Source organism: Capricornis sumatraensis, chromosome 14, assembly GCF_032405125.1.
Source record: "Capricornis sumatraensis isolate serow.1 chromosome 14, serow.2, whole genome shotgun sequence".
NCBI lineage: Eukaryota > Metazoa > Chordata > Mammalia > Artiodactyla > Bovidae > Capricornis > Capricornis sumatraensis.
Genome location: NC_091082.1, coordinates 84,777,038 through 84,804,404, shown reverse-complemented (window position 1 = coordinate 84,804,404; position 27,367 = coordinate 84,777,038). Strand labels below are relative to the sequence as shown.

General features: G+C 43.1%; 1 protein-coding gene across 1 annotated transcript in view; it reads right to left on the bottom strand.

Moving 5' to 3' along the window:
* The window catches only part of PTPRC (protein tyrosine phosphatase receptor type C), a 134,738-nt gene that overhangs the window by 16,073 nt on the left and 91,298 nt on the right, over nt 1–27,367 (bottom strand). The window contains exons 12-21 of the mRNA XM_068985975.1: nt 15,054–15,162; nt 14,413–14,447; nt 8,554–8,663; nt 7,901–7,991; nt 7,732–7,808; nt 5,956–5,992; nt 5,762–5,859; nt 4,788–4,913; nt 1,516–1,673; nt 843–978 (exon numbers count right to left, since the gene is read on the bottom strand). Of these exons, the coding sequence (XP_068842076.1) occupies nt 843–978; nt 1,516–1,673; nt 4,788–4,913; nt 5,762–5,859; nt 5,956–5,992; nt 7,732–7,808; nt 7,901–7,991; nt 8,554–8,663; nt 14,413–14,447; nt 15,054–15,162 (977 nt within the window). The remainder of the gene's footprint in view (nt 1–842; nt 979–1,515; nt 1,674–4,787; nt 4,914–5,761; nt 5,860–5,955; nt 5,993–7,731; nt 7,809–7,900; nt 7,992–8,553; nt 8,664–14,412; nt 14,448–15,053; nt 15,163–27,367) is intronic.

Here is a 27,367-nt window from a genome sequence, read left to right as displayed (position 1 = left end):
GTATTTGCTCACTGCTCTCATCTGAGGGCCTGCCCACACCGAGAGCTATAGACCGATTAACCCTGCCAACTGCAGCAGAACACGGTGTACAGAGCCCACCTCCCACATTCTGCTGGCCTGTTCCCACACTGCTATATATTAAAAGTTTTCCGCTCGTTGTTACCCTAGCAATGTTGAATTCAGTGAGCACTCTTGAATGTGTGTCTAGCTGTGCAGATTTGGAAATGCTTCTCTTGGGTACATACAATATATGGAATTTCTGGGTCAAGTGCAGACATTCTCAATAATAATATTCATCGATTACAACTACTGACTACGTGTATGTTCCAGGGATCTGTGTAAGTGCTTTACTTGGATGACCTTTTGTGTCTTAACTCTGTAAGGTAAATACTCTTGTTATCTCCATTTGGATGACTTCACTGAAACACAAGAACTTTAAAAACTGGTTGAAGAATTAAGAATAACTGTCACTATTTGAAACTTCTAAATCTAGTTCCAAAAACCAGACTCTTAACCACTGCACTGTACTATTAGGTCTTCCTAGTTTTAATTTTATGAAATGCTGACAAATTGGGTTTTGGCGCTTTTAATTGTTTCCCAGCCTAGGATGTGTAAATGGTATTTCATTATTTTTTAACATAAACTTTATAGTCATCCTTATTCCACAAGTGCTCTCAGCCACCAATGCAAAATGCTTCTGTGATCAGGGCTTGAGTTTTCAGCAAACAGAAAGAAGCTGTTTGAGATTGAGAACAACTTGGATTTCCTTTAAGGTTACTACTCCCACCATGAAAAAAGGTTTAAGCCGGAAGCTGAAAGTGAGGACCGTGCCTGGAGCATACCTCCACCTGCACCATCAGGCACCTCTGGCGCCGGAGCTTGACGACGTAGCCGTAGACGTCCACCTTGTTCTCCGCCTCCAGGCCTTCCAGCATGGCGTCGATGCCGATGTAGGTGCCTGTGCGCCCAACGCCAGCACTGGCCAAACAAAGGAGCAGCAGGACAATGAGCAGAGAGGCCCAGGGGCGCCTCCCGCCTCCCTGCCCACCCGCTAGGCTGATCCAGAGCCCCTGTTAGACAGCAAACTCCCCTTGCCTCTCTATTTTGCATATGGTAATGTAAGTTTCCACGTTCCTCTTCCCTTATGACTCACCCTCTCCTCTCCCTCCCCACGTCCATAAATCTATTCTCTCTGTTTCTCCACTGTTGCCCTGTAAATAAATCCGTCAGTACCATTTTTCCAGATTCCATATATATGTGTTGGAATATGGTATTTGTGTTGAGGTTTGACAGAAAACAGCAAAATTCTGTAAAGCAATTATCCTTCAATAAAACAATAAATAAATTTAAAAATATAATAAAATAAAAGCCCAGAAGGGTTAAGCAGGGGGAACACTAACTTTCTTCTCATAGACTCTCTGGAAGCAACAGTTGCCAAAGGGGAGACCGCGCCCGACAGCCCCATGGGCGCGGGTGTGAACAGCCCTGCTGCTGTCGGGGGCCGTATCCACATACCTGCAATGCACCACAATGGGGCCGCTGAAGAAGTTGCTGAAAGCGTTCACCCTCCTGCGCAGCTTGAGGAGCAGGTGAGGGTCTTCGGGGACCCCGTGGTCCGGCCAGCTGGTGAACTGAATGTGAGTCACGGCTCTTCCGTTTGCCTTTTCTTTTCTCTAGTCAGGAGATAATATTTCTTTTAGATGACATATATGTTTTAAACTATGGAAAGTAAGTAGGTGGAAGGGAGGGCCAGTACAAAACACTTCTCATGCAAGCTTTTTTTTTTCATTCATGACTGCATTTTCCTCTCCAATGAATAACGAGGAATTGAGACATCATGCAGGGATGGCATGCACTAACCGGTAAGCAACTACTTACCAGGAAGGTAAGTAATGTATGACAAGTGTAGCTGAAACTGCTAGGAGCTTTCGTGCTGCCAAGCCAAAAACAAACAAAGTAAAAACACAAGAACATACACACAAAACCAGGGGCTGGTGGATGGGATTGAAAAGAAATAAAGTAAAAGCTCCTCTCACATGGTTTGGAATACTTCTTCCTGGGTAGGCAGACAAACAGGACTATCATCATAGGAAGAAAGTCTGATTAATTATTTGACTAATGCTGTATTTCTCATTAGAAATGTCAGTTCAGACAGTAGAGAGAGAACTGGGGAAAGTCAGCTCCAGATTACAGCTCATGTTCACCCCAATTCCAAGGCAAGCACTAGAAGACGCATAATTCATAATCTCTAACCAAGTATGAAGAGGAACTGCCAACTTGGTTGGTCATCATTTTCAGATCAGAAGTAACCGAGCTAATGAAGAAGAGTCATGTCAGACTAATCAAGGTAACCAGACGGGCATCGGCCTCTACACATCACCCTCACCTATGACTGGTCCTTCCTGGCTCCAGAGCATCATATATTCAGCCATGAACCACTGGCTTCACAGCCCTCCAAGGTCAGAGTTGCTAGTTGTCCAGTTCAGTTCAGTTCAGTTGCTCAGTCATGTCCGACTCTTTGCAACCCCATGAATCACAGCACGCCAGGCCTCCCTGTCCATCACCAACTCCCAGAGTTCACTCAAACTCATGTCCATCGAGTCGGTGATGCCATCCAGCCATCTCATCCTCTGTCATCCCCTTCTCCTCCTGCCCCCAATCCCTCTCAGCATCAGGGTCTTTTTCCAATGAGTCAACTCTTCCCGTGAGGTGGCCAAAGTACTGGAGTTTCAGCTATAGCATCAGTCCTTCCAATGAACACCCAGGACTGATCTCCTTTAGAATGGACTGGTTGGATCTCCTTGCAGTCCAAGGGACTCTCAAGAGTCTTCTCCAACACCACACTTCAAAAGCATCAATTCTTTAGTGCTCAGCTTTCTTCACAGTCCAACTCTCACATCCATACATGACCACTGGAAAAACCATAGCCTTGACTAGACGGACATTTGTTGGCAAAGTAATATCTCTGCTTTTCAATATACTATCTAGGTTGGTCATAACTTTCCTTCCAAGGAGGAAGCATCTTTTAATTTCCTGGCTGCAGTCACCATCTGCAGTGATTTTGGAGCCCAGAAAAATAAAGTCTGACACTGTTTCCACTGTTTCCCCATCTATTTCCCATGAAGTGATGGGACCAGATTCCATGATCTTCGTTTTCTGAATGTTGAGCTTTAAGCCAACATTTTTGCTCTCCTCTTTCACTTTCATCAAGAGGCTTTTTAGTTCCTCTTCACTTTCTGCCATAAGGGTGGTGTCATCTGCATATGTGAGGTTATTGATATTTCCCCCGGCAATCTTGATTCCAGCTTGTGCTTCTTCCAGCCCAGCATTTATCATGATGTACTCTGCGTCTAAGTTAAATACATGAGGTGACAATATACAGCCTTGACGTACTCCTTTTCCTATTTGGAACCAGTCTGTTGTTCCATGTCCAGTTCTAACTCTTGCTTCCTGACCTGCATACAGGTTTCTTGGGAGGCAGGTCAGGTGGTCTGGTATTCCCATCTCTTGAAGTATTTTCCACAGTTTATTGTGATCCACACAGTCAAAGGCTTTGGCATAGTCAATAAAGCAGAAATAGATGTTTTTCTGGAACTCTCTTGCTTTTTCCATGATCCAGCGGATGCTGGCAATTTGATCTCTGATTCGTCTGCTTTTCCTAAAACCAGCCTGAACATCAGGGAGTTCACGGTTCACATATTGCTGAAGCCTGGCTTGGAGAATTTTGAGTGTTACTTTACCAGTTATTAGTGATGCCGTAAGATTTTAGAAGGCCATAGGAGAAATAGGCAACTGGTATTTTTTTTCCCCTGTACAAAATGTATCTGGATCATATGGAAATACAATTCAGATTACTGAGAAAACTTCCAATAAGTGGAATTGAGAGAAACTATCAAACTTATCTATGTGCGTATGTGTGTGTGTTAGTCCCTCAGGCGTGTCTGACGCTGTGTGACCCCGTGGACGGCAGCCTGCCAGGCTCCTCGGTCCATGGGATTCTCCAGGCAAGAATACTGGAGTGGGTTGCCATTCCTTCTCCAGGGAATCTTCTCAACCCAGGGATCGAATCTCAGTATAAGGACCTCCCTTTTAAATACCTTTATTAAGATATTTTCGCATTCCTTTAAAGAGTAAAGTTTTTATTATATTCACAGAGTTGTGAAGGCATTACCACTAATTATAGGGTATTTTCATGACTCTCCAAAAAACCCCGTACAGATTAGCAGTCAGCTCTATTCTTGCCTCACCCACCTCAGTACCAAACAATCACTAACCAACCTTTTGTCTCTGTAAGTGTGACTATTCTAGACTTTTCATACGAGCAGAATCATGTAATAGTATATGGGAGGACCACCACTTTAACAGGCCACACTGACAATTTTTTTTTTCTGACCTAAACATTTTATTTCTCCTACAGAATTAGAACTTTAGACTTCTTAGAGTAGTCTCTATGCCATTGTATATTCTTTCCATAATGGTAATAAACCTACTGAGACTAAGGACCATTTTTATCACTCATTCAATAATTCGGTCATTCATTTAACACAATTAATGAGCTCTTTCTACTTCAAGGGTCACAACATTATAAATACCTGAATGCGATGCAGACAAATATCATCTGTCACTTACTTGACCTTGGTGGCTTATTGTTTTAACCAACTCTTCCCCCATGTAGTTCATTAAAAATAAAACTTCCAGGTATATTTCAATGTCTCACATTGACTATTCCATAGTCACATTTTAGACTAAGAGTTTGAAAATTAAAATTCTATCAAAACCAAACTCACGTTTCCAACAGTCAGCTTCTGAATGATGTAATCTGGGCATCTTTTGTGCTCAGTGATCTCCACAATCACATCTCCATAAACTCGGCTGCCCTCGTCCATTGACGGCCAGTACTCTGCACACTTGTTCTATGTTTAAAAAACCATTAAGCATTTAAGTTCTTCATTTAAATGAATTTGTTCATTAAACCCTCTTTGTAAAACAAAACAAGAAATGTGTTCTTTGAAGGTCTCAAAACATGTTTCTATTCCATTTCACTGGGATGCTTGAAAAGTGTTCCATTTCCCGTGAAGTGCCCAGAAGGATTTCCTTCATTCTACCCAGCAGATGATCTTACCAGGCTTAGCTGCATATTAAATGGGGACGTGCTTGGTGGTGAGCAAGAAATTATGTGGTTGCATGTGGTTAATTTCAGGCTGGGGCATGCAGAGGTTTTCAGGCTTCCAAAAGTCACGTTACATAAATTACCATCTATCTGCCTAGGGTCAGTGCGAAGGTCAGTGTGTTTCAAGTAGTCACAAGAACTTGTGAAACCAGCTCACAGAAGTGTACTGAACTTAAAATAAGACTTTAACAAAATAGGAACCCCATAGGAGTCCAGCAATTAAGCAGAAACATTTAAATTTTATTCTTATATATGTAGATTTGTACGCTCAGTTGTGAAGACATGCCCGCCTTTTGTAACCCCATGGGCTGCAACCTGCCAGGCTCCTCTGTCCATGGAATTTTCCAGGCAAGAATACTGGAGTGGGTTGCCATTTCCTTCTCCAGGGACGTATATTTATATACGTACATATTTTATCCTTCTATAGGTATGAAAATTTAAATCAAATGTTCAAAGAGAGAAGTGTCTGTTTTGTCACCAAGCACATACAGATGTGACTTTTTGAAATGCAGTCCAGCTCTCTTTCCCTAACATCCAGCCTCCACCTTGTGAGTCCCAGACCTTCACCCTGAGAACCTTCTGGGTTCCTACCTTGTTGCCTTCTTCACATCTAGTGACCATGACAATAACCGTGGCCTTCTGCTCCCAGATCATCCTCCAGAAGTCATCAACGGTCTCATCCCTGGGGCCTGGGGGTACACAAAGGAAACCTGGTGAGAAACACCCCTCTTAAAGGGCTAACAAGCAATTTTTCAAAAAGAATATCAGACTACCAGAGAAATTACCTTGTGCTGCAATGTACTTCCTGGGTTCTTTGAAACCCTGTTCAAGACAGACAAAAAAGAAATATCATTTACTGAACATTCAATTATTCATTTACATGCAAAAGTGTGAAGTAAGGACGTTACTTCAAATCAGTCATTTCTTGGATGTGTATTTTCCTGAGCAGTTTCAAATTATAAGGAGGAGTTTATTAACTCATGATCAGTCATTTAACTGTGCCAAACATATTAACATTTACAAACAATATCCATAACTTCATGTGTCTTTGTGATATACCCTAAACAAAGCTGAAAAGTACGTAGGTTTTAGCTCCATCTGGGATGGTGCAGCAATTTATAAGAGTAATCAGGCATTCCTACATTTTATATCCTGTCAAGCTTTAAAGCCTCCTTACCAGCCATAGAGTAACTTTGGGGATTTCTACTCAATTTCTTTCAATAACTCATCCTGAGATTAGCCTCAAACTTCTACCTTTTATCTAGTGCCGGGATATACCACTGATGGCCTAGTATTAGCCACATTGTGTATTATCTATAGAAGTGTAGCCATGGGCTTCAGAGTTGAGTAGCTGTGATAGAGGTGGTGCATCCTGTAAAACCCCCAAAGCTGCTATCTGGCCCCTTACAGAGAAAGCCTGCCAATCTCTGCTTTCATAGAGTGACATTTTATGTATCTGAAATATATATTTTAGGTAAATTAAACATCATACAGAACAGTATGAATATCATGGTAACATTTTTGCATAAGTAGGGGTAACAAATATTGCTGTTTTCTGCTTTATGTATAAAGAAAACTCTCAGTGGATAAAGAGGAAACAGGATGTGGTGGTTTAGTCCCTAAGTCATGTCCCACTCTTGCGACCCCATAGGCTGTAGCCTGCCGGGCTCCTCTGTCCATGGGATTCTCCAGGCAAGAATACTGGAGTGGGTTGCCATTCCCTTCTCCAGAGGATCTTCCCAACCAGGGATAGAACCCAGGTCTCCTCTGCCGCAGTCAGATTCAAGAATAATCTATGATAAAAACTGAAGCTTAGTATTAACATATATACATTACTATATATAAAATAGGTAACCAATAAGGCCATGCCATACATTCTGTAATAGTGTCTCTGTATTTTCATACTGCTTATTTTTTTTTAATTTTGTGTGATGCATTACTTCATTAGCAATGGTATAATAGATTACAATTTTAAAATATTTTGGATAAATTAACCATGTACAATATCCTCAGACATTTACTAACTGAACAAGGGCAAAGTAACAAATTAACCAGTGCCTTCCAATCTTCACCTCTACGGTGAGGCGCAAAGGCAGGGCTCTTATGAGAAACACACACATAGATAATCTGCGTAAGGTACAACACACGACAGGCACCAGAGCATTTTAATTCTTATCATTTTGTTGGGAGACAAAAGTCCTATAATAAATGATAGTAAGTAATAAATAACTGTGATAGTAAATAATATATAATTGTCCTTGCAAATATTAGTGATGTTGTTGTTTATACCAGTGACAGGGATGGGCTTCCTTCAAATGATTTCAAATAATGTTTCTAAAAACTTGCCATGAGTGGACATATGTATATGTGTGACTGACTCACTTTACCCCTGAAACACAGCATTGTTAATCAACTGCAGTGCAATAAACTCTTTGAAAACATTAAAATTTGCCATGACAAAGTTGGAGCCGAATAGAATGTATAGACACAAGAAAAATGAAAATGGTCAGTGACAGAATGGTGAAGCTGTAAAACCTGGCCATGATGCACTTTTTACTCACATCAATATAGCTGGCATTTATATAGTTTGATCCTGCATCTCCGTTTATGTCAGAGAGTTCAACACGGTTGTAGTCATCTGCTCAATGAAAAGAAATATTAAATAAGTGAAATAATGGATAATCAAGTAGCCTAAATGCATGGGAATCCAATTCTCAATGAACAACTTACAGGGAAGGATATCAACATAGCGATTTTTGTTCTGGTTAAAGGATTTTCGAGCATCCTTGATGGAAAACTTGCTGAATACCCGTGGAATGCTCTGAAAGACACAAAGATCCTTTGGGTCAGGGCAGATTGTAGAAAAACCACTTCCCCTCACCACTTATGGTTCTGAACAAGTGAGCCATCCTGGTGCATATTTCCTTTACCCCGTTGAACAAGCTGCATATGGTAACTGAAATGAACGTTATTAGGAATTATGCAAAAAGCCCTCTTTAAGAAAATGAATGATGGACTACTTGGAGAATAAATCCCATGAGAGCAAATTTAGCAGTAACTGCTCTGCCACTTTCAAATTCATTGAAAAACACACTTGGGTAATTATCTAGAGCACAAGGACACATCAGCCCAATGTGTTTCTGGACATGACTTTATAACTGGTACTCATTCACTGAAGCAGCATTATCTTGAAATGTTGACTAGTTTTATGACTGTGAATCTCTCTGCTGGTCTGCAAACACCTGGTAATAATAGCTGCTTTGACTCCGCTGCATTATTATGTGGGATAAACTATCAAGGCCAACAGCTACACAACACATTTAAGATGGAGCATGTTGGTGACAGAATGAACTTTCTCATCCTATGGCAAGAGGAGCACCCACCTGAAATTCAGCCAGGAAGAGCCTTGCCTCGTCAGCCATCTTCCGCTTGTAAGTCTCCAGCAAAACATCTGCATGGATGGGCTCCACGTGCATCAGCTGCTTCTCATCATCTTTAAACACATTAAAGGTTCATGGCTAGTATCACATCTCTCTTTCCCATGTTCATACACATTTCATTAGAAGCAAATCTTGGGTTAAGTCCTGAGTGTTTTTCCCTTCTCACACACAGTCCACCTGGAACACCTCACTCACATATAGAGATTCACCTGTAAACCTATGACATCTAAATTTAGGGCTCTAATATTCTTCTGGTCTTCTTTGTATTAATTAATCTTTCCCACTGACTCTCAGGTCTTCCACCCAATTATTCCGGAAGGACCCCAAACTCAAGATATTCAAAGTCATCTCCCTTTCATTCTAGCATCTCAGATCTCAGCAAATGGGACCACCATTCCCAAAGTCGGCTATCAAGCAAACTTCCAGGTGACCCACGATTTCTCCCTCTGTGCTTACATCCAACAGGTCACCGTGTGCCTCCCCTTCTGCCCATGGTCATGCTCGGGACCCCTCCTCATCCACATGATGACCCCTCTCCCTGCCTCCAGTCTGTGCCCACCCTGACTGACTTTTTAAACTCCACAAATTCATCTTCTGATCCACAAATATGAGCGTGCAACTCCGCTTGCTGACAAAAAAGCTCACACTACTGTTTGTGCTCCACAGGCTACGGGTTAATGTTTCGATGTTTAATGTGATATATGAGCACTTTTTATAACTTCACATGACTCCTCTCAACCACAGTTTCCTATACTCTTGTTCTATATCTTAGGCATGAATATTCAACAAGTACATCACAGAGGTTCTCCCCATGCCTCCATTCAACTGTTCTCAATGCAGAGAATGTCCCTCCTCACTGTCTATCTGCACTAACAGACTTCAGGTCAAGTATCACCACGATAAGCAGATCTCGGGCTACATTTCTCTGTTGCATTATATGCATTTCCAGTGGTCACGTATGGACGTGACAGCTGGACTGTGAAGAAGGCTGAGCACCGAAGAATTGATGCTTGTGAACTGTGGTGTTGGAGAAGACTCTTGAGAGTCCCTTGGACTGCAAGGAGACCCGACCAGTCCATTCTAAAGGAGGTTAGTCCTGGGTATTCTTTGGAAGGAAGGATGCTAAAGCTAAAACTCCAGTACTTTAGCCACCTCATGCAAAGAGTTGACTCATTGGAAAAGACTCTGATGCTGGGAGGGATTGGGGGCAGGAGGAGAAGGGGACGACCGAGGATGAGATGGCTGGATGGCATCACGGACTCGATGGATGTGAATCTGAGTGAACTCTGGGAGTTGGTGATGGACAGGGAAGCCTGGTGTGCTGCAATTCATGGGGTTGCAGAGTTGGACACAACTGAAAGACTGAACTGAACTGAACTGAACTATAGTTACCCATATCGTATTTTTAAATTTTATCTATTTTAACTTATTGTGAAATATTGTAAACATATAAATAGGAGAATTTGATGACTACCCTGATACCCGGGACTCATCTTAATGTGATAATCTCTGTCACTTCAGTTTAGTTCAGTCGCTCAGTCATGTCTGACGCTTCGCAATCCCGTGAATTGCAGCACGCCAGGCTTCCCTGTTCATCACCATCTCCCGGAGTTCACTCAGACTCACGTCCATCGAGTGGATGATGCCATCCAGCTATCCCATACTCGGTCGTCCCCTTCTCTTCCTGCCCCCAATCCCTCCCAGCATCAGAGTCTTTTCCAATGAGTCAACTCTTCGCATGAGGTGGCCAAAGTACTGGAGATTCAGCTTTAGCATCATTCCCTCCAAAGAAATCCCAGGGTTGATCTCCTTCAGAATGGACTGGTTGGATCTCCTTGCAGTCCAAGGGACCCTCAAGAGTCTTCTCCAACACCACAGTTCAAAAGCATCAATTCTTCGGCGCTCAGCCTTCTTCACAGTCCAACTCTCACATCCATACATGACCACAGGAAAAACCATAGCCTTGACTAGACGGACCTTAGTTGGCAAAGTAATGTCTCTGCTTTTGAATATGATATCTAGGTTGGTCATAACTTTTCTTCCAAGGAGGAAGCATCTTTTAATTTCATGGCTGCAGTCACCATCTGCAGTGATTTTGGAGCCCCCAAAAATAAAGTCTGACACTGTTTCCACTGTTTCCCTATCTATTTCCCATGGAGTGATGGGACCAGATGCCATGATCTTCGTTTTCTGAATGTTGAGCTTTAAGCCAACTTTTTCGCTCTCCTCTTTCACTTTCATCCAGAGGCTTTTTAGCTCCTCTTCACTTTCTGCCATAAGGGTGGTGTCATCTGCATATCTGAGGTTATTGATATTTCTCCCGGCAATCTTGATTCCAGCTTGTGTTTCTTCCAGTCCAGCATTTCTCATGATGTACTCTGCATATAAGTTAAATAAGCAGGGTGACAATATACAGCCTTGATGTACTCCTTTTCCTATTTGGAACCAGTCTGTTCCATGTCCAGTTCTAAGTCTTGCTTCCTGACCTGCATACAGATTTCTCAGGAGGCAGGTCAGGTGGTCTGGTATTCCCATCTCTTGCAGAATTTTCCACAGTTTATTGTGATCCACACAGTCAAAGGCTTTGGCATAGTCAATAAATAGATGTTTTTCTGGAACTCTCTTGCTTTTTCCATGATCCAGCGGATGTTGGCAATGTGATCTCTGGTTCCTCTGCCTTTTCTAAAACCAGCTTGAACATCAGGGAGTTCACAGTTCACGTATTGCTGAAGCCTGGCTTGGAGAATTTTGAGCATTACTTTACCAGCATGTGAGATGAGTGCAATTGTGCGGTAGTTTGAGCATTCTTTGGTATTGCCTTTCTTTGGAATTGAAATGAAAACGGACCTTTTCCAGTCCTGTGGCCACTGCTGAGTTTTCCAAATTTGCTGGCATATTGAGTGCAGCACTTTCACAGCATCATCTTTCAGGATTTGAAAGAGCTCCACTGGAATTCCATCACCTCCACTAGCTTTGTTCGTAGTGATGCTTTCTAAGGCCCACTTGACTTCACATTCCAAGATGTCTGGCTCTAGATTAATGAACACATCATCATGATTATCTGGGTCATGAAGATCTTTTTTGTACAGTTCTTCCATGTCTTCTTGCCACCTCTTCTTAATATCTTCCCCTTCTGTTAGGTCCAGACCATTTCTGTCCTTTATCGAGCCCATCTTTGCATGAAATATTCCCTTGGTATCTCTAATTTTCTTGAAGTGATCTCTAGTCTTTCCCATTCTGTTCTTTTCCTCTATTTATTTGCATTGATTGCTGAAGAAGGCTTTCTTATCTCTTCTTGCTATTCTTTGGAACTCTGCATTCAGATGCTTATATCTTTCCTTTTCTCCTTTGCTTTTTGCCTCTCTTCTTTTCACAGCTATTTGTAAGCCCTCCCCAGACAGCCATTTTGATTGTTTGCATTTCTTTTCCATGGGGATGGTCTTGATCCCTGTCTCCTGTACAATGTCACGAACCTCATTCCATAGTTCATCAGGCACTGTATCTATCAGATCTAGGCCCTTAAATCTATTTCTCACTTCCACTGTATAATCATAAGGGATTTGATTTAGGTCATACCTGAATGGTCTAGTGGTTTCCCCTACTTTCTTCAATTTAAGTCTGAATTTGGCATTAAGGAGTTCATGATCTGAGCCACAGTCAGCTCCTGGTCTTGTTTTTGTTGACTGTATAGGGCTTCTCCATCTTTGGCTGCAAAGAATATCATCAGTCTGATTTCAGTGTTGACCATCTGGTGATGTCCATGTGCAGAGTCTTCTCTTGTGTTGTTGGAAGAGGGCGTTTGCTATGACCAGTGCGTTTTCTTGGAAAAACTCTATTAGCCTTTGCCCTGCTTCATTCCTTATTCCAAGGCCAAATTTGCCTGTTACTCCAGGTATTTCTTGACTTCCTACTTTTGCATTCCAGTCCCCTGTAATGAAAAGGACATCTTTTTTGGGTGTTAGTTCTAAAAGGTCTTGTAGGTCTTCATAAAACCATTCAACTTCAGCTTCTTCAGCGTTACTGGTTGGGGCATAGACTTGGATAACTGTGATATCGAATGGTTTGCGTTGGAAACGAACAGAGATCATTCTATCGTTTTTGAGATTGCATCCAAGTACTGCATTTCGGACTCTTTTGTTGACCATGATGGCTACTGCATTTCTTCTGAGGGATTCCTGCCCGCAGTAGTAGATATAATGGTCATCTGAGTTAAATTCACCCATTCCAGTCCATTTTAGTTCGCTGATTCCTAGAATGTCGACGTTCACCCTTGCCATCTCTTGTTTGACCACTTCCAATTTGCCTTGATTCGTGGACCTGACATTCCAGGTTCCTATGCAATATTGCTCTTTACAGCATCGGATCTTGCTTTTATCACCAGTCATGTGCACAACTGGGCATTGTTTTTGCTTTGGCTCCATCCCTTCATTCTTTCTGGAGTTATTTCTCCATTGATCTCCAGTATCATATTGGGCACCTAATGACCTGGGGAGTTCCTCTTTTGGTATCCTATCATTTTGCATTTTCATACTGTTCATGGGGTTCTCAAGGCAAGAATACTGAAGTGGCTTGCCATTCCCATACTTGAGTGTAAAGAGACTGCATTCATTTTTTACACCATCAGAGTATGAAACTCATTATATACCAAAATTGCAAAATAACTTACTAAAGAACAAAATATATTAAAGTAAAGAGCTATAATTGCATATGGACACTGACAAACAAGTTTCAGAATCTTAAGAGACTATAAGCTGCCACATGTGTTGAAAGTTATGTTCCTGCTCCTAACCATGTACATCTAGCAGCATTTCTTTTAGTATCCATGTTAATGTCCCCTATTTATCAGATGAAAAAAATGTTCATTAGGGTTATATTTAGCTTTTTGACTGTGGAAATCTTCTATCCAATCACAACTATCAAACTGTCCATGTACACGTGTTCCTTTGGATGGTTAGAGCTCCTGGCATTCATTCATCCTGACCTAGGGCCACCTTGGAGGTTTTATGGGATCTGGGTAAGTTCTAACCACTCCAAGGGGCAATCTGTGGCAACTCTGAGATAAATGCTCCTTGACCCTTTCCAAGACAAGTTAAAACCAAAGAGAGGGGTTCTGAAATGTTTGCTATCTTGAGTACACAAAACCAAATCATTTTCTTTATTATAAACACAGTTTCAACTTCTTTAACCCCATCCCCATTTTACTGGATCAAAAAACACAGTTTAAAGAGAACTGAAAAAAGTACAGTAAAAGTGGGAAAAAAGAGAGAGAGAGACAAGATGAAATATGCTCTCATTTCCAAAGTCAGGGTGCGGTCTTTTGTCGTGTCTGTCAATGTGCCTTTAGTGGGATCAGCCCCCGTCCCACCCTTGCAGGGACATGAACACACTTGCCACCTCCCTGCCTATGTGACCTTCCATCTGCTCTTCCATCATGCTCCTTTGATGGTCTAATGATTCCCCACCACCTTAGAAGACCTAGCTTCTTGCCTTCTGCATAGACAGCTTTCTATCTTCTACAGCACTGTACACAGCCCATGCCCGCGGCACCTAGCAAATTCTACCATAGTTGTCTGCGTCTGTCTTCCTCTGCTAGACCCTAAAATTTTAAATGCAGAGTCTGTAACCTGTCACTGCCATAGTTTCAGGCACACTCTGAGAAGGTTCAGATCCTTGCTGGTTAAATCAACACATCCATGAATTTAAATTTTATCACAGAGGAAGTCCAGGTTAGATTTTTAAAATGTTGAATTATTATATAAAACAAGGGAGATATTCGCCAGTTAAAAAAATGTGCACACTTACCCCTTTCCACTAGCTCCTGCTGCTCATCTAAATTGCTGTAAAGATAAGACATGTAAGTTTGCATGCTCTTAAGAAACAGAATTCAGTTGGCAAGCAATTTATATTTGATGAACGCCTTGGGGGAATGAGGAAGCAGAGATGGGGAGGATGAAAGGGAAGAGGGGAGGGGGTAAGAAGGCATAAACCGGGGGGGAGGGGAGGAGAGGTAGGGGGTGGGGAACCAACCATGGGAGGTTGGTCAGTCTCAGAGAAGTGACCGCATTTTTTTTATCTGGAACTTCTTGATTTTCATAAAGTGTAGTTGTTCCTGGCTAGAGGAATGTATATGCTTCCCAATATATTTCTCTCCATTGTCACTTCTAGATACCTATGACCCACTTCGTACTAAAAGAACAGACACATTCTTTTCATTGGTTATTACTGAAGGAAATCTATCCCATTATTAGTAAACATAGAAAAAATAACATTTAATATAAACCAATAAGACCATAGGAAAGTCTTTCATCAAAGGTTAATGATGTCCTAGACTTCTTACTGTCATCTCTGAATTCCACTTAATTGGCTCCAAGTTGGCCTCATAAATGGGACTTTCATCATTATAACTACTATTATTATCTTTTCACTTTGAAATCAACTCTTACCTGGATCTTTTCTTATGCAGATCATAGATCTTATAGAGAACAACGAGCAGGGCTATCGATGTCACAATAATCAGAAATACCAAAAATATGATGACTGCGTTAGCGTTGTCTAGGAATGAAAAAGAACACAGGAAGAGAGCTTATGTCAAACATGTTGCTGGATTCTTTGAGAAATCACTTTTAAAGTACTTACATTTTAACACTTTCATTTCTTTTGAAGTTTTTTAAAAATATAATTTTTATAATGAGACCAAAGACAGGATGTTTCTGATTTTGTAGAGTCTTGCCCATATCTCACCCATTTATTGGTTCAGAACCAATAAAATATTTCATATTTTAAGAATTCATAGAGTATGGAAGATCAATTCTCTTCCTTTCTACTAAATAATGTCCATTTATGAGACACTACCATATAGATTTAATTCTCTTTCTTTTGGTCACTCCTTTAGAAAGGGATCAAATAGGTAATCTAGTTACGATTCTCAGAGATAACCTCCTATAGTTTATGTGCAGAACTCAGTTCAGTTCAGTTCAGTCGCTCAGTCGCGTCTGACTCTTTGCGACCCCATGAATCGCAGCACACCAGGCCTCCCTGTCCATCACCAACTCTCGGAGTTCACTCAGATTCATGTCCATCAAGTCAGTGATGTCATCCAGCCATCTCATCCTCTGTCGTCCCCTTCTCCTCCTGCCCCCAATCCCTCCCAGCATCACAGTCTTTTCCAATGAGTCAACTCTTCGCATGAGGTGGCCAAAGTACTGGAGTTTCAGCTTTAGCATCATTCCATCCAAAGAAATCCCAGGGTTGATCTCCTTCAGAATGGATTGTGCAGAACTAGCTAGCTTCTTAAGGGGATCAGAAAGGTCATTGCCCTACATGAGATAAACCTGTTTATTGAGGTATAAAATCAATTAACCACAGGACAAAATTATTTTATTCTACACTTGATATTAGACTTATCCTGACATTAATTTTTACAAAGGTTTAATGTGAAACCACATCCTTTCTTGGAGGAAGGGCAGAGAAAAGAGCGCTTATTGGAAATATCTCTTGTCCTGAACAAGTAGGTAATACTGTTCATCTACGGTGAAAGTCCAGTGAAATAATGTGGAGACATCAGGGTCTCAGTGCTGGATACAAACCTCTTGGGCTCCCAGCCTAGATCCACCACTTCCTGATTGGGACCGTGGCCACAACCCTTATTATCTTTGTATCTACATCCCTAATTAGTAAACTGAGGCTAAGTTGGATCTACAGTAGCATAGTGTCGAGACATCAGTTTAGTTCAGTTCAGTTGCTCCATTGTGTCCGACTCTTTGCGACCCCATGAATCGCAGCACGCCAGGCCTCCCTGTCCATCACCAACTCCCAGAGTTCACCCAGATTCACGTCCATCGAGTCCGTGATGCCATCCAGCCATCCCATCCTCGGTCGTCCCCTTCTCTTCCTGCCCCCAATCCCTCCCAGCATCAGAGTCTTTTCCAATGAGTCAACTCTTCGCATGAGGTGGCCAAAGTACTGGAGATTCAGCTTTAGCATCATTCCTTCCAAAGAAATCCCAGGGTTGATCTCCTTCAGAATGGACTGGTTCGATCTCCTTGCAGTCCAAGGGACCCTCAAGAGTCTTCTCCAACACCACACTTCAAAAGCATCAATTCTTCGGCGCTCAGCCTTCTTCACAGTCCAACTCTCACATCCATACATGACCACTGGAAAAACCATAGCCTTGACTAGATGGACCTTAGTTGACAAAGTAATGTCTCTGCTTTTGAATATGATATCTAGGTTGGTCATAACTTTTCTTCCAAGGAGGAAGCATCTTTTAATTTCATGGCTGCAGTCACCATCTGCAGTGATTTTGGAGCCCAAAAAAATAAAGTCTGACACTGTTTCCACTGTTTCCCCATCTATTTCCCATGAAGTGATGGGACCGGATGCCATGATCTTCGTTTTCTGAATGTTGAGCTTTAAGCCAACTTTTTTGCTCTCCTCTTTCACTTTCATCAAGAGGCTTTTTAGCTCCTCTTCACTTTCTGCCATAAGGGTGGTGTCATCTGCATATCTGAGGTTATTGATATTTCTCCCGGCAATCTTGATTCCAGCTTGTGCTTCTTCCAGCCCAGCGTTTCTCATGATGTACTCTGCATAGAAGTTGAATAATCAGGGTGACAATATACAGCCTTGACGTACTCCTTTTCCTATTTGGAACCAGTCTGTTCCATGTCCAGTTCTAACTGTTGCTTCCTGACCTGCATACAGATTTCTCAAGAGGCAGGTTAGGTGGTCTGGTATTCCCATCTCTTGCAGAATTTTCCACAGTTTATTGTGATCCACACAGTCAAAGGCTTTGGCATAGTCAATAAAGCAGAAATAGATGTTTTTCTGGAACTCTCTTGCTTTTTCCATGATCCAGCAGATGTTGGCAATGTGATCTCTGGTTCCTCTGCCTTTTCTAAAACCAGCTTGAACATCAGGGAGTTCACGGTTCACGTATTGCTGAAGCCTGGCTTGGAGAATTTTGAGCATTACTTTACCAGCATGTGAGATGAGCGCAATTGTGCGGTAGTTTGAGCATTCTTTGGCATTGCCTTTCTTTGGAATTGGAATGAAAACGGACCTTTTCCAGTCCTGTGGCCACTGCTGAGTTTTCCAAATTTGCTGGCATATTGAGTGCAGCACTTTCACAGCATCATCTTTCAGGATTTGAAACAGCTCCACTGGAATTCCATCACCTCCACTAGCTTTGTTCGTAGTGATGCTTCCTAAGGCCCACTTGACTTCACATTCCAAGATGTCTGGCTCTAGGTGAGTGATCACATCATCATGATTATCTGGGTCATGAAGATCTTTTTTGTACAGTTCTTCCATGTATTCTTGCCACCTCTTCTTAATATCTTCCGCTTCTGTCAGATCCATACCATTTCTATCCTTTATCGAGCCCATCTTTGCATGAAATATTCCCTTGGTATCTCTAATTTTTTTGAAGAGATCTCTAGTCTTTCCCATTCTGTTCTTTTCCTCTATTTCTTTGCATTGATCACTGAAGAAGGCTTTCTTATCTCTTCTTGCTATTCTTTGGAACTCTGTATTCAGATGCTTATATCTTTCCTTTTCTCCTTTGCTTTTCGCCTCTCTTCTCTTCACAGCTATTTGTAAGGCCTCCCCAGACAGCCATTTTGATTGTTTGCATTTCTTTTTCTTGGGGATGGTCTTGATCCCTGTCTCCTGTACAATGTCACGAACCTCATTCCATAGTTCATCAGGTACTCTATCAGATCTAGGCCCTTAAATCTATTTCTCACCTCCACTGTATAATCATAAGGGATTTGATTTAGGTCATACCTGAATGGTCTAGCGGTTTTCCCTACTTTCTTCTATTTAAGTCTGAATTTGGTAATAAGGAGTTCACTATTATTCACTATTCACCCAAAATATTTTGGGTCTTAGTGTGTGTCACTGATTTAAGTATTTAAGATGCCTCAGAGAATGAGACAGACAAAGATCCTTGTACTCATGGGACTGATGTTCTGGGAGGAAAGGCAGTTAACAATATATACTATAAACAAGAGAACAGTGAAGTAGGTTGAAAGATGATGGAGACTGGAGCGTCGGCTGCATGGTGCTGGAGCAACTGTGAGGATATAACCCCACGTCCAAGGGCAGAGAAGCCCCAGCAAGATGGTAGGAGGGACAAATTCACATTTAGAATCAAAGCCCATTCCCACCAGAGACACTCAGAGGGCTCAAACAAACCTTGTGAGCACCAGGACTCAGAGACCCAAAGAGACTGAGCCAGAGCTGTGTGTGAACATCTCCTGAGGAGGTCCGGGTCAGCAGGGGCTCTGTGAGCAGCAGACCTGGGTGTGGAATAAACCCTCTTGGAGGAGGTCGCCATTAACCACCATAGAGCCTCCAGACTGTACACAGGACTGGGGAAACAGACTCTCAGTTCAGTTCAGTTGAGTTGTTCAGTCCTGTCCAACTCTTTGTGACCCCATGAACCGCAGCACGCCAGGCCGCCCTGTCCATCACCAACTCCTGGAGTTGACTCAAACTCACATCCATCGAGTCGGTGATGCCATCCAGCCATCTCATCCTCTGCCTTTTCCTTCTGCCCCCAATTCCTCCCAGCATCAGAGTCTTTTCCAATGAGTCAACTCTTCAGATGAGGTTGCCAAAGTACTGGAGTTTCAGCTTTAGCATCAGTCCTTCCAATGAACACCCAGGACTGATCTCCTTTAGGATGGACTGGTTGGATCTCCTTGCAGTCCAAGGGACTCTCAAGAGTCTTCTCCAATACTACAGTTCAAAAGCATCAATTCTTCGGTGCTCAGCTTTCCTCACAGTCCAACTCTCACATCCATACATGACCACTGGAAAAACAATAGCCTTGACTAGATGGACCTTTGTTGGCAAAGCAATGTCTCTGCTTTTGAATATGCTATCTAGGTTGGTCATAAGTTTCCTTCCAAGGAGTAAGTGTCTTTTAATTTCATGGCTGCAATCACTATCTGCATTGATTTAGGAGCCCAGAAAAATAAAGTCTGACACTGTTTCCATTGTTTCCCCATCTAGTGATGGGACCAGTTGCCATGATCTTCGTTTTTTGAATGTTGACCTTTCAGCCAACTTTTTCACTCTTCTCTTTCACTTTCATCAAGAGGCTTTTTAGTTCCTCTTCGCTTTCTGCCATAAGGGTGGTGTCATCTGCATATCTCAGCTTATTGATATTTCTCCCAGCAATCTTGATTCCAGCTTGTGTTTCTTCCAGTCCAGCATTTCTCATGATGTACTCTGCATAGAAGTTAAATAAGCAGGGTGACAATATACAGCCTTGACATACTCCTTTTCCTATTTGGAACCAGTCTGTTGTTCCATGTCCAGTTCTAACTCTTGCTTCCTGACCGCATATGGGTTTCTCAAGAGGCAGGTCAGGTGATCTGGTATTCTCATCTCTTTCAGAATTTTCCACAGTTTATTGTGATCCACACAGTCAAAGGCTTTGGCATAGTCAATAAAGCAGAAATAGATGTTTTTCTGGAACTTTCTTGCTTTTTCCATGATCCAGCAGATGTTGGCAATGTGATCTCTGGTTCCTCTGCCTTTTCTAAAACCAGCTTGAACATCTGGAAGTTCATGGTTCAAGCTGAACCCTGGTTGGAGAATTGTGAGCATTACTTTACTAGCATGTGAGATGAGCGCAATTGTGCGGTAGTTTGAGCATTCTTTGGCATTGCCTTTCTTTGGAATTGGAATGAAAACGGACCTTTTCCAGTCCTGTGGCCACTGCTGAGTTTTCCAAATTTGCTGGCATATTGAGTGCAGCACTTTCACAGCATCATCTTTCAGGATTTGAAACAGCTCCACTGGAATTCCATCACCTCCACTAGCTTTGTTCGTAGTGATGCTTCCTAAGGCCCACTTGACTTCACATTCCAAGATGTCTGGCTCTAGGTGAGTGATCACACCATCGTGATCATCTGGGTCATGAAGATCTTTTTTGTACAGTTCTTCCATGTATTCCTGCCACCTCTTCTTAATATCTTCCGCTTCTGTCAGATCCATACCATTTCTGTCCTTTATCGAGCCCATCTTTGCATGAAATGTTCCCTTGGTATCTCTAATTTTCTTGAAAACATCTCTAGTCTTTCCCATTCTGTTCTTTTCCTCTCTTTCTTTGCATTGATTGCTGAGGAAGGCTTTCTCATCTCTCTTTGCTATTCTTTGGAACTCTGCATTCAGATGCTTATATGTTTCCTCTTCTCCTTTGCTTTTCGCCTCTCTTCTTTTCACAGCTATTTGTAAGGCCTCCTCAGACAGCCATTTTGCTTTTTTGCATTTCTTTTCCATGGGGATGGTTTTGATCCCTGTCTCCTGTACAGTGTCACGAATCTCCGTCCATAGTTCATCAGGCACTCTGTATATCAGATCTAATCCCTTAAATACATTTCTCACTTCCACTGTATAATCATAAGGGATTTGATTTAGGTCATATCTGAATGGTCTAGTGGTTTCCCCTACTTTCTTCAATTTAAGTCTGAATTTGGCAATAAGGAGTTCATGATCTGAACCACAGTCAGCTCCCAGTCTTGTTTTTGCTGACTGTATAGAGTTTCTCCATCTTTGGCTGCAAAGAATATGATCAGTCTGATTTCAATACTGACTTCCCTGGTGGCTCAGATGGTAAACAGACTCTGGGAGGGCACAAACAGAACCTTCTGCACATATGGACCCAGGAGAAAGGAGCAGTGACCCCACAAGAGACTGACCCAGACTTGCCCGTGAGTGTCCAGGTGTCTCCGCAGAGGCGTGGGTTGCCAGTGGCCTGCTGCAGGGTTGAGGGCACTGAGTGTAGCAGTGCATCATGGGACCTTTGGAAGGAGGTTGCCATTGTCTTCATCACCTCCACCATAGTTATGTCCCAGGTAAATAACAGAGGGAACACAGCCCCACCCGTCAACAGAAAATTGGGTTAAAGATTCACTGAGCATGGTCCCACCCATCAGAACAAGACCCAATTACCCCCTCAATCAGTCTCTCCACCAGGAAGCTCCAATAAGCCTCTTATCCTTCTCCATCAGAGGGCAGACAGGCTGAAAACCACAATTACAGAAAACTAACCAGTCTGGTCATATGGACCACAGCCCTCTCTAACTCAGTGAAAGTATGAGTCATGCCATGTAGGGCCAACCAAGACAGATGGGTCGTGGTGGAGAGTTCTGACAAAACGTGGTCCAGTGGAGAAGGGAATGGCAAACCACTTCAGTATTCTTGCCTTGAGAACCCCATGAACCGTGTGAAAAGGCAAAAGGATAAGACACTGAAAGATGAACACCCCAGGTGGGTAGGTGCCCAATATGCTTCTGGAGATCAGTGGAGAAATAACTCCAGAAAGAATCAATGGATGGAGCCAAAGTAAAAACAATGCCCAGCTGTGGATGTGACTGGTGATGAAAGTCCAATGCTGTAAAGAGCAATATTGCATAGGTACCTGGAATGTTAGGTCCATGAAACAAGGCAAACTGGAAGTGGTCAAACAGGAGATGGCAAGAGTGAACATCAACATTTTAGGAATCAGTGAACTAAAATGGACTGGAATGGAGGAATTTAACTCAGATGACCGTTATACCTACTACTGTGGGCAAGAATCCCTTAGAAGAAATGGAGTAGCAATCAAAAGAGTAGTCAACGAAAGAGTCCAAAATGCAATACTTGGATGCAGTCTCAAAAATGACAATGATCTCTGTTCATTCTCAAGGCAAACTATTCAATATCACAATAATCCAAGTCTATGCCTCACCAGTAATGCTGAAGAAGCTGAAGTTGAATGGTTCTATGAAGACCTACAAGAACTTATAGAACTAACACCCAAAAAAACTAACACCCTATAATGTCCTTTTCATTATAGGGGATTGGAATGCAAAAGTAGGAAGTCAAGAGATACTTGGAGTAACAGGCAAATTTGGCCTTCGAGTACAGAATGAAGTAGGAGAAAGGATAATAGAGTTTTACCAAGAGAATGCACTGGTCAGTGCAAACACCCTCTTCCAACAGCACAAGAGAAGGGTCTACACATGGGCATCACCAGAGGGTCAACGCTGAAATCAGACTGATTATATCATTTGCAGCCAAGATGGAGAAGCTCTATACAGTCAGCAAAAACAAGACGGGGAGCTGACTGTGGCTCACATCATGAACTCCTTATTGCCAAATTCAGACTTAAACTGAAGAAAGTAGGGAAAACCACTAGACCATTCAGGTATGACCTAAATCAAATCCCTTATGATTATACAGTGGAAGTGACAAATAGATTCAAGGGATTAGATCTGATAGACAGAGTCCCTGAAGAACTATGGATGGAGGTTCGTGACATTGTACAGGAGACAGGGATCAAGACCATCCCCAAGAAAAAGAAATGCAAAAAGGCAAAATGGCTGTCTGAGGAGGCCTTACAAATAGCTGTGAAAAGAAGAGAAGCAAAAAGCAAAGGAGAAGAGGAAATATATAAGCACCTGAATGCAGAGTTCCAAAGAATAGCAAAGAGAGATGAGAAAGCCTTCCTCAGCAATCAATGCAAAGAAAGAGAGGAAAAGAACAGAATGGGAAAGACTAGAGATGTCTTCAAGAAAATTAGAGATACCAAGGGAATATTTCATGCAAAGATGGGCTCGATAAAGGACAGAAATGGTCTGGACCTAACAGAAGGGGAAGATATTAAGAAGAGGTGGCAAGAATACATGGAAGAACTGTACAAAAAAGAGCTTCATGACCCAGATGATCACGATGGTGTGATCACTCACCTAGAGCCAGACATCTTGGAATGTGAAGTCAAGTGGGCCTTAGGAAGCATCACTACGAACAAAGCTAGTGGAGGTGATTGAATTCCATTGGAGCTATTTCAAATCTTGAAAGATGATGCTGTGAAAGTGCTGCACTCAATATGCCAGCAAATTTGGAAAACTCAGCAGTGGCCGCAGGACTGAAAAAGGTCAGTTTGCATTCTAATCCCAAGAAAGGCAATGCCAAAGATTTCTCAAACTGCTGCACAATTGCACTCATCTCACACACTAGTAAAGTAACGCTCAAAATCTCCAAGCCAGGCTTCAACAGTATGTGAACTATGAACTTCCAGATGTTCAAGCTGGATTTAGAAAAAGCAGAGGAACCAGAGATCAAATTGTCAACATCTGCTGGATCATCAAAAAAGCAAGAGAGTTCCAAAAAATAACGTCTACTTTTGCTTTATTGGCTATGCCGAAGCCTTTGACTGTGTGGATCACAACAAACTATGGAAAATTCTTCAAGAGATGGGAATACCCGACCACCTGACCTGCCTCTTGAGGTCAGGAAGCAACAGTTAGAACTGGACATGGAACAACAGACTGGTTCCGAATCAGAAAAAGAGTATGTCAAGGCTGAATACTGTCACCTTGCTTATTTAACTTCTATGCAGAGCACAAGCTGGAATCAAGATTGCTGGGAGAAATATCAATAACCTCAGATATGCAGATGACCCCACTCTTATGCAGAAACCAAAGAAGAACTAAAGAGCATCTTGATAAAAGTGAAAGAGGAGAGTGAAAAAGTTGGCTGAAAGGTCAACATTCAGAAAACTAAGATCATGGCATCTGGTCCCATCACTTTATGGCAAATAAATGGGAAAACAGTGGAAACAGAGACACAGTTTATTTTTGGTGGCTTCAAAATCACTGCAGATAATGACTGCACCCATGAAATTCAAAGACGCTTATTCCTTGGAAGAAAAGTTATAACCAATGTAGACAGCGTATTAAAAAGCAGACATTACTTTGCCAACAAAGGTCTGTCTAATCAAAGCTATGGTTTTTCCAGTGGTCATGTATGGATGGGAGAGTTGGACTGTAAAGAAAGCTGAGCGCCAAAGAACTGATGCTTTGAACTGTGGTGTTGGCGGAGACTCCCGAGAGTCCCTTGGACTCTGAGGAGATCATACCAGTCCATCCTAAAGGAGATCCATCCTGAATATTCATTGGAAGGACTGATGCTGAAGCTGAAACTCAATCCTTTGGCCACCTGATGTGAAGAACTGACTCATTGGAAAAGACCCTGATGCTGGGAAAGGTTGAAGGCAGGAGGAGAAGAGGGCGACAGAGGATGAGATAGTTGGATGGCATCACCAACTCCATTGACATGAGTTTGAGCAAGCTCTGGGAGTTGGTGATGGACAGGGAGGCCTGGCGTGCTGCAATCCATGGGGTCGCAAAGAGTCAGACACAACTAGGTGACTGAACTGAACTGAGAAGGTGAGGAGTTAGCTGGCAGGTATCTGGGGGATGCTTGTTCCGGCACAGGTTGGATTAGGTGAGAGCCTAGAGGCAGGAACACACCTAGCATCCAAGGAGCAGCAGGAATCCCCTGAGGCTGGAGTAGGGGAGAGGGATGGGCATCAGGAGATGCCAGCTGAGAATGAGTCAGCAGAGGGCAAGGGTAAGATTGGAGGGGATTGTGAAGCATTTAAGGTCACACTGGTGTGTGTGTGTGTGTGTTTGCTTGTTTGTTGTTTTGCTGCACCACTATATTTGTAAGATCTTAGCTCCCCAATCAGGGAGAGAGCACAGAGCACGAGCCATTGGGCCTCCAGGGAATGCCCGCTTGCCTTGGTATTTGAGTTAAATCTGTACCACCTGCAGGATTTTGAGTAGAGGAGAAAGAAACTGTGACTTGGGCATTATACAGATTTGTATAACCCCCTTGTTGAAAGTACTATCATCCAGGCAAAATTTGACAGTGGCTCAGACGAGGCTGGCAGCGCAGGTGTTAGGAGAAAGAAGTCATACAGCACCACAATCAGTGAAGACCACGAAGGCTGTGCGGAGCAGCCCTCAGAGGGAAACAGAAGCTCAGTTTGGGATTTGAGTCTGAAAGGACAAGTAGACACCCAAGCGGAGGTGCCAAGTAGGAAGCTGGCTAGAAGGGATCTGAGACTGGACAGAGGGTCTCCAACACACAGCTGTTGCTTAAAGCTGTGAAGACTGAATGATTAACCCGGAAATTAAAAGTGGACAGAAGTCCCAAGACTCAGTCCTGAGACATGCAGGGTTAAAAAGTAGGAGGCAAAGATGCAGCCGGCAAAGGGACTCTCATGAAAGCAGGATGAAAGGAGGTTTGCTGTTGACAGGTGTGCGGGTGGAGAACTCGGGCGGCAGCTGAAGAGGAAACGGGGTCAGGAGAGATACTGCGCTTGCTCCTGCTTGTTTGCTTTTAAGCACTGCATGCCGACGAGGCCTATCCAGCAGGGGAGGGAAACGACGAGCCAGGAGAAAAAGAAGGCTGTTGGTCATGGACGTTGGTTCCAGGATCAAGGGATTCCAGGGTAATGGCAAGAGAGAGATTACGGTGATGGATTACGAATTGACTTTGCGCATGGTGGGAGCCCTAAAGGCAGTCGGTCCTGAATAGTCGTTGGAAAGATTGATGCTAAAGCTGAAACTCCAATCCTTTGGCCACCTGGTGCAAAGAACTGACTCACTGGAAAAGACCCTGATGCTGGGAAAGATTGAAGGCAGGAGAAAGGGATGACAGAGGATGAGACGGTTGGATGGCATCACGGACTTGGTGGACATGAGATTGAGCAAGCTCCGGGAGTTGGTGATGGACAGGGAAGCCTGGCATGCTGCAGTCCATGGGATCAAAAAGAGTTAGACACGACTGAGGGACTGAACTGAACTGATGGTGGGAGTGGAGGGCCTTTATCTACATTAGGGTTCACTACTGCTGCTGCGGTCACTGTGCTTCATGAAGATGGGCAGAGACCTAGCATTCTTACTCTTGTAGATGAGGAAACAAATTCAACCCTCCTAAATCATGTTTCTAAGGCAATACAGAAATTACACATTTGAGGTGGGGGTGGGCTGAGAAGCCTGGGTGCTTTGAAGGAGATGGGTGGTGAGGAGAATTTCCAGATGGTGCCCAAGGTTTCCAGTCTCGGTTATCTCATCAACCACTAATGTAGGCACTACGACAAAGAAGCTGCAGAGCAAACTCCAGCCTCAAGTCAGCGGGGACTTTCCCACTAGAAGACACCAAGACTGTTCTGGGTGACCATGACCTAACCATGAGTCCTTTAAAAAAGCTGAAGTCAGTGATTTGAGGTGCTGAAGGACTCCCCAGGCTGTCTGGAGCAGGTCAGCTGAAAAGAACACAAGGGGCTTCTGGGAGCTGAGTGCAAGCCCTGGCCCCGGGACCCCAAGGAAATCAGGCCAGCGGTCCCACCACAGCAAGAAACAGGACTCCGCCAACCTGGATCAACCCTGGAAGCATTTGTATGCATGTTCTCCAGACAAAAACTCATCCTGGCCGACATCTAGGTTTCAGAAGACCCAGTCACACGGAGCCAGAACTCTGACTACGGAATTGTGAACTAATAAATCAATGGGTGTGGTGTGAAGCTGCTGGTTTAACCCGTTAGACAGCAAGAGAAAATGAATACACAGCTACCTGTCCCATGTGCTTTCGGCTAGAGACAGTCCGTGGGGTTGAGGGGAACAACCGGCCTCCTCCCCGACCCTGCTCCCCTCCTCTGCCCGTGGCTGGCCCTAGCTAACTCTTAAGCAGACTTATTTTCTCTCCCTTGCTGTTAAGTCTGTACAGGTAACTGAGATAAGGGTAGCAGGCATCTCGATCACAGCTGGGTCTGGTATTTTCCACCCTGTGAAAGACCCTACATTCTCTTCTCCAGAGTGCTGGCTGGGGCTTGGTTGTCATCCCAAATTCAGGAGCCACCTCTGGAGAGGGCAGCCCCTGGGTCCACATGGAGCTTTGAATGAGTGTGTGG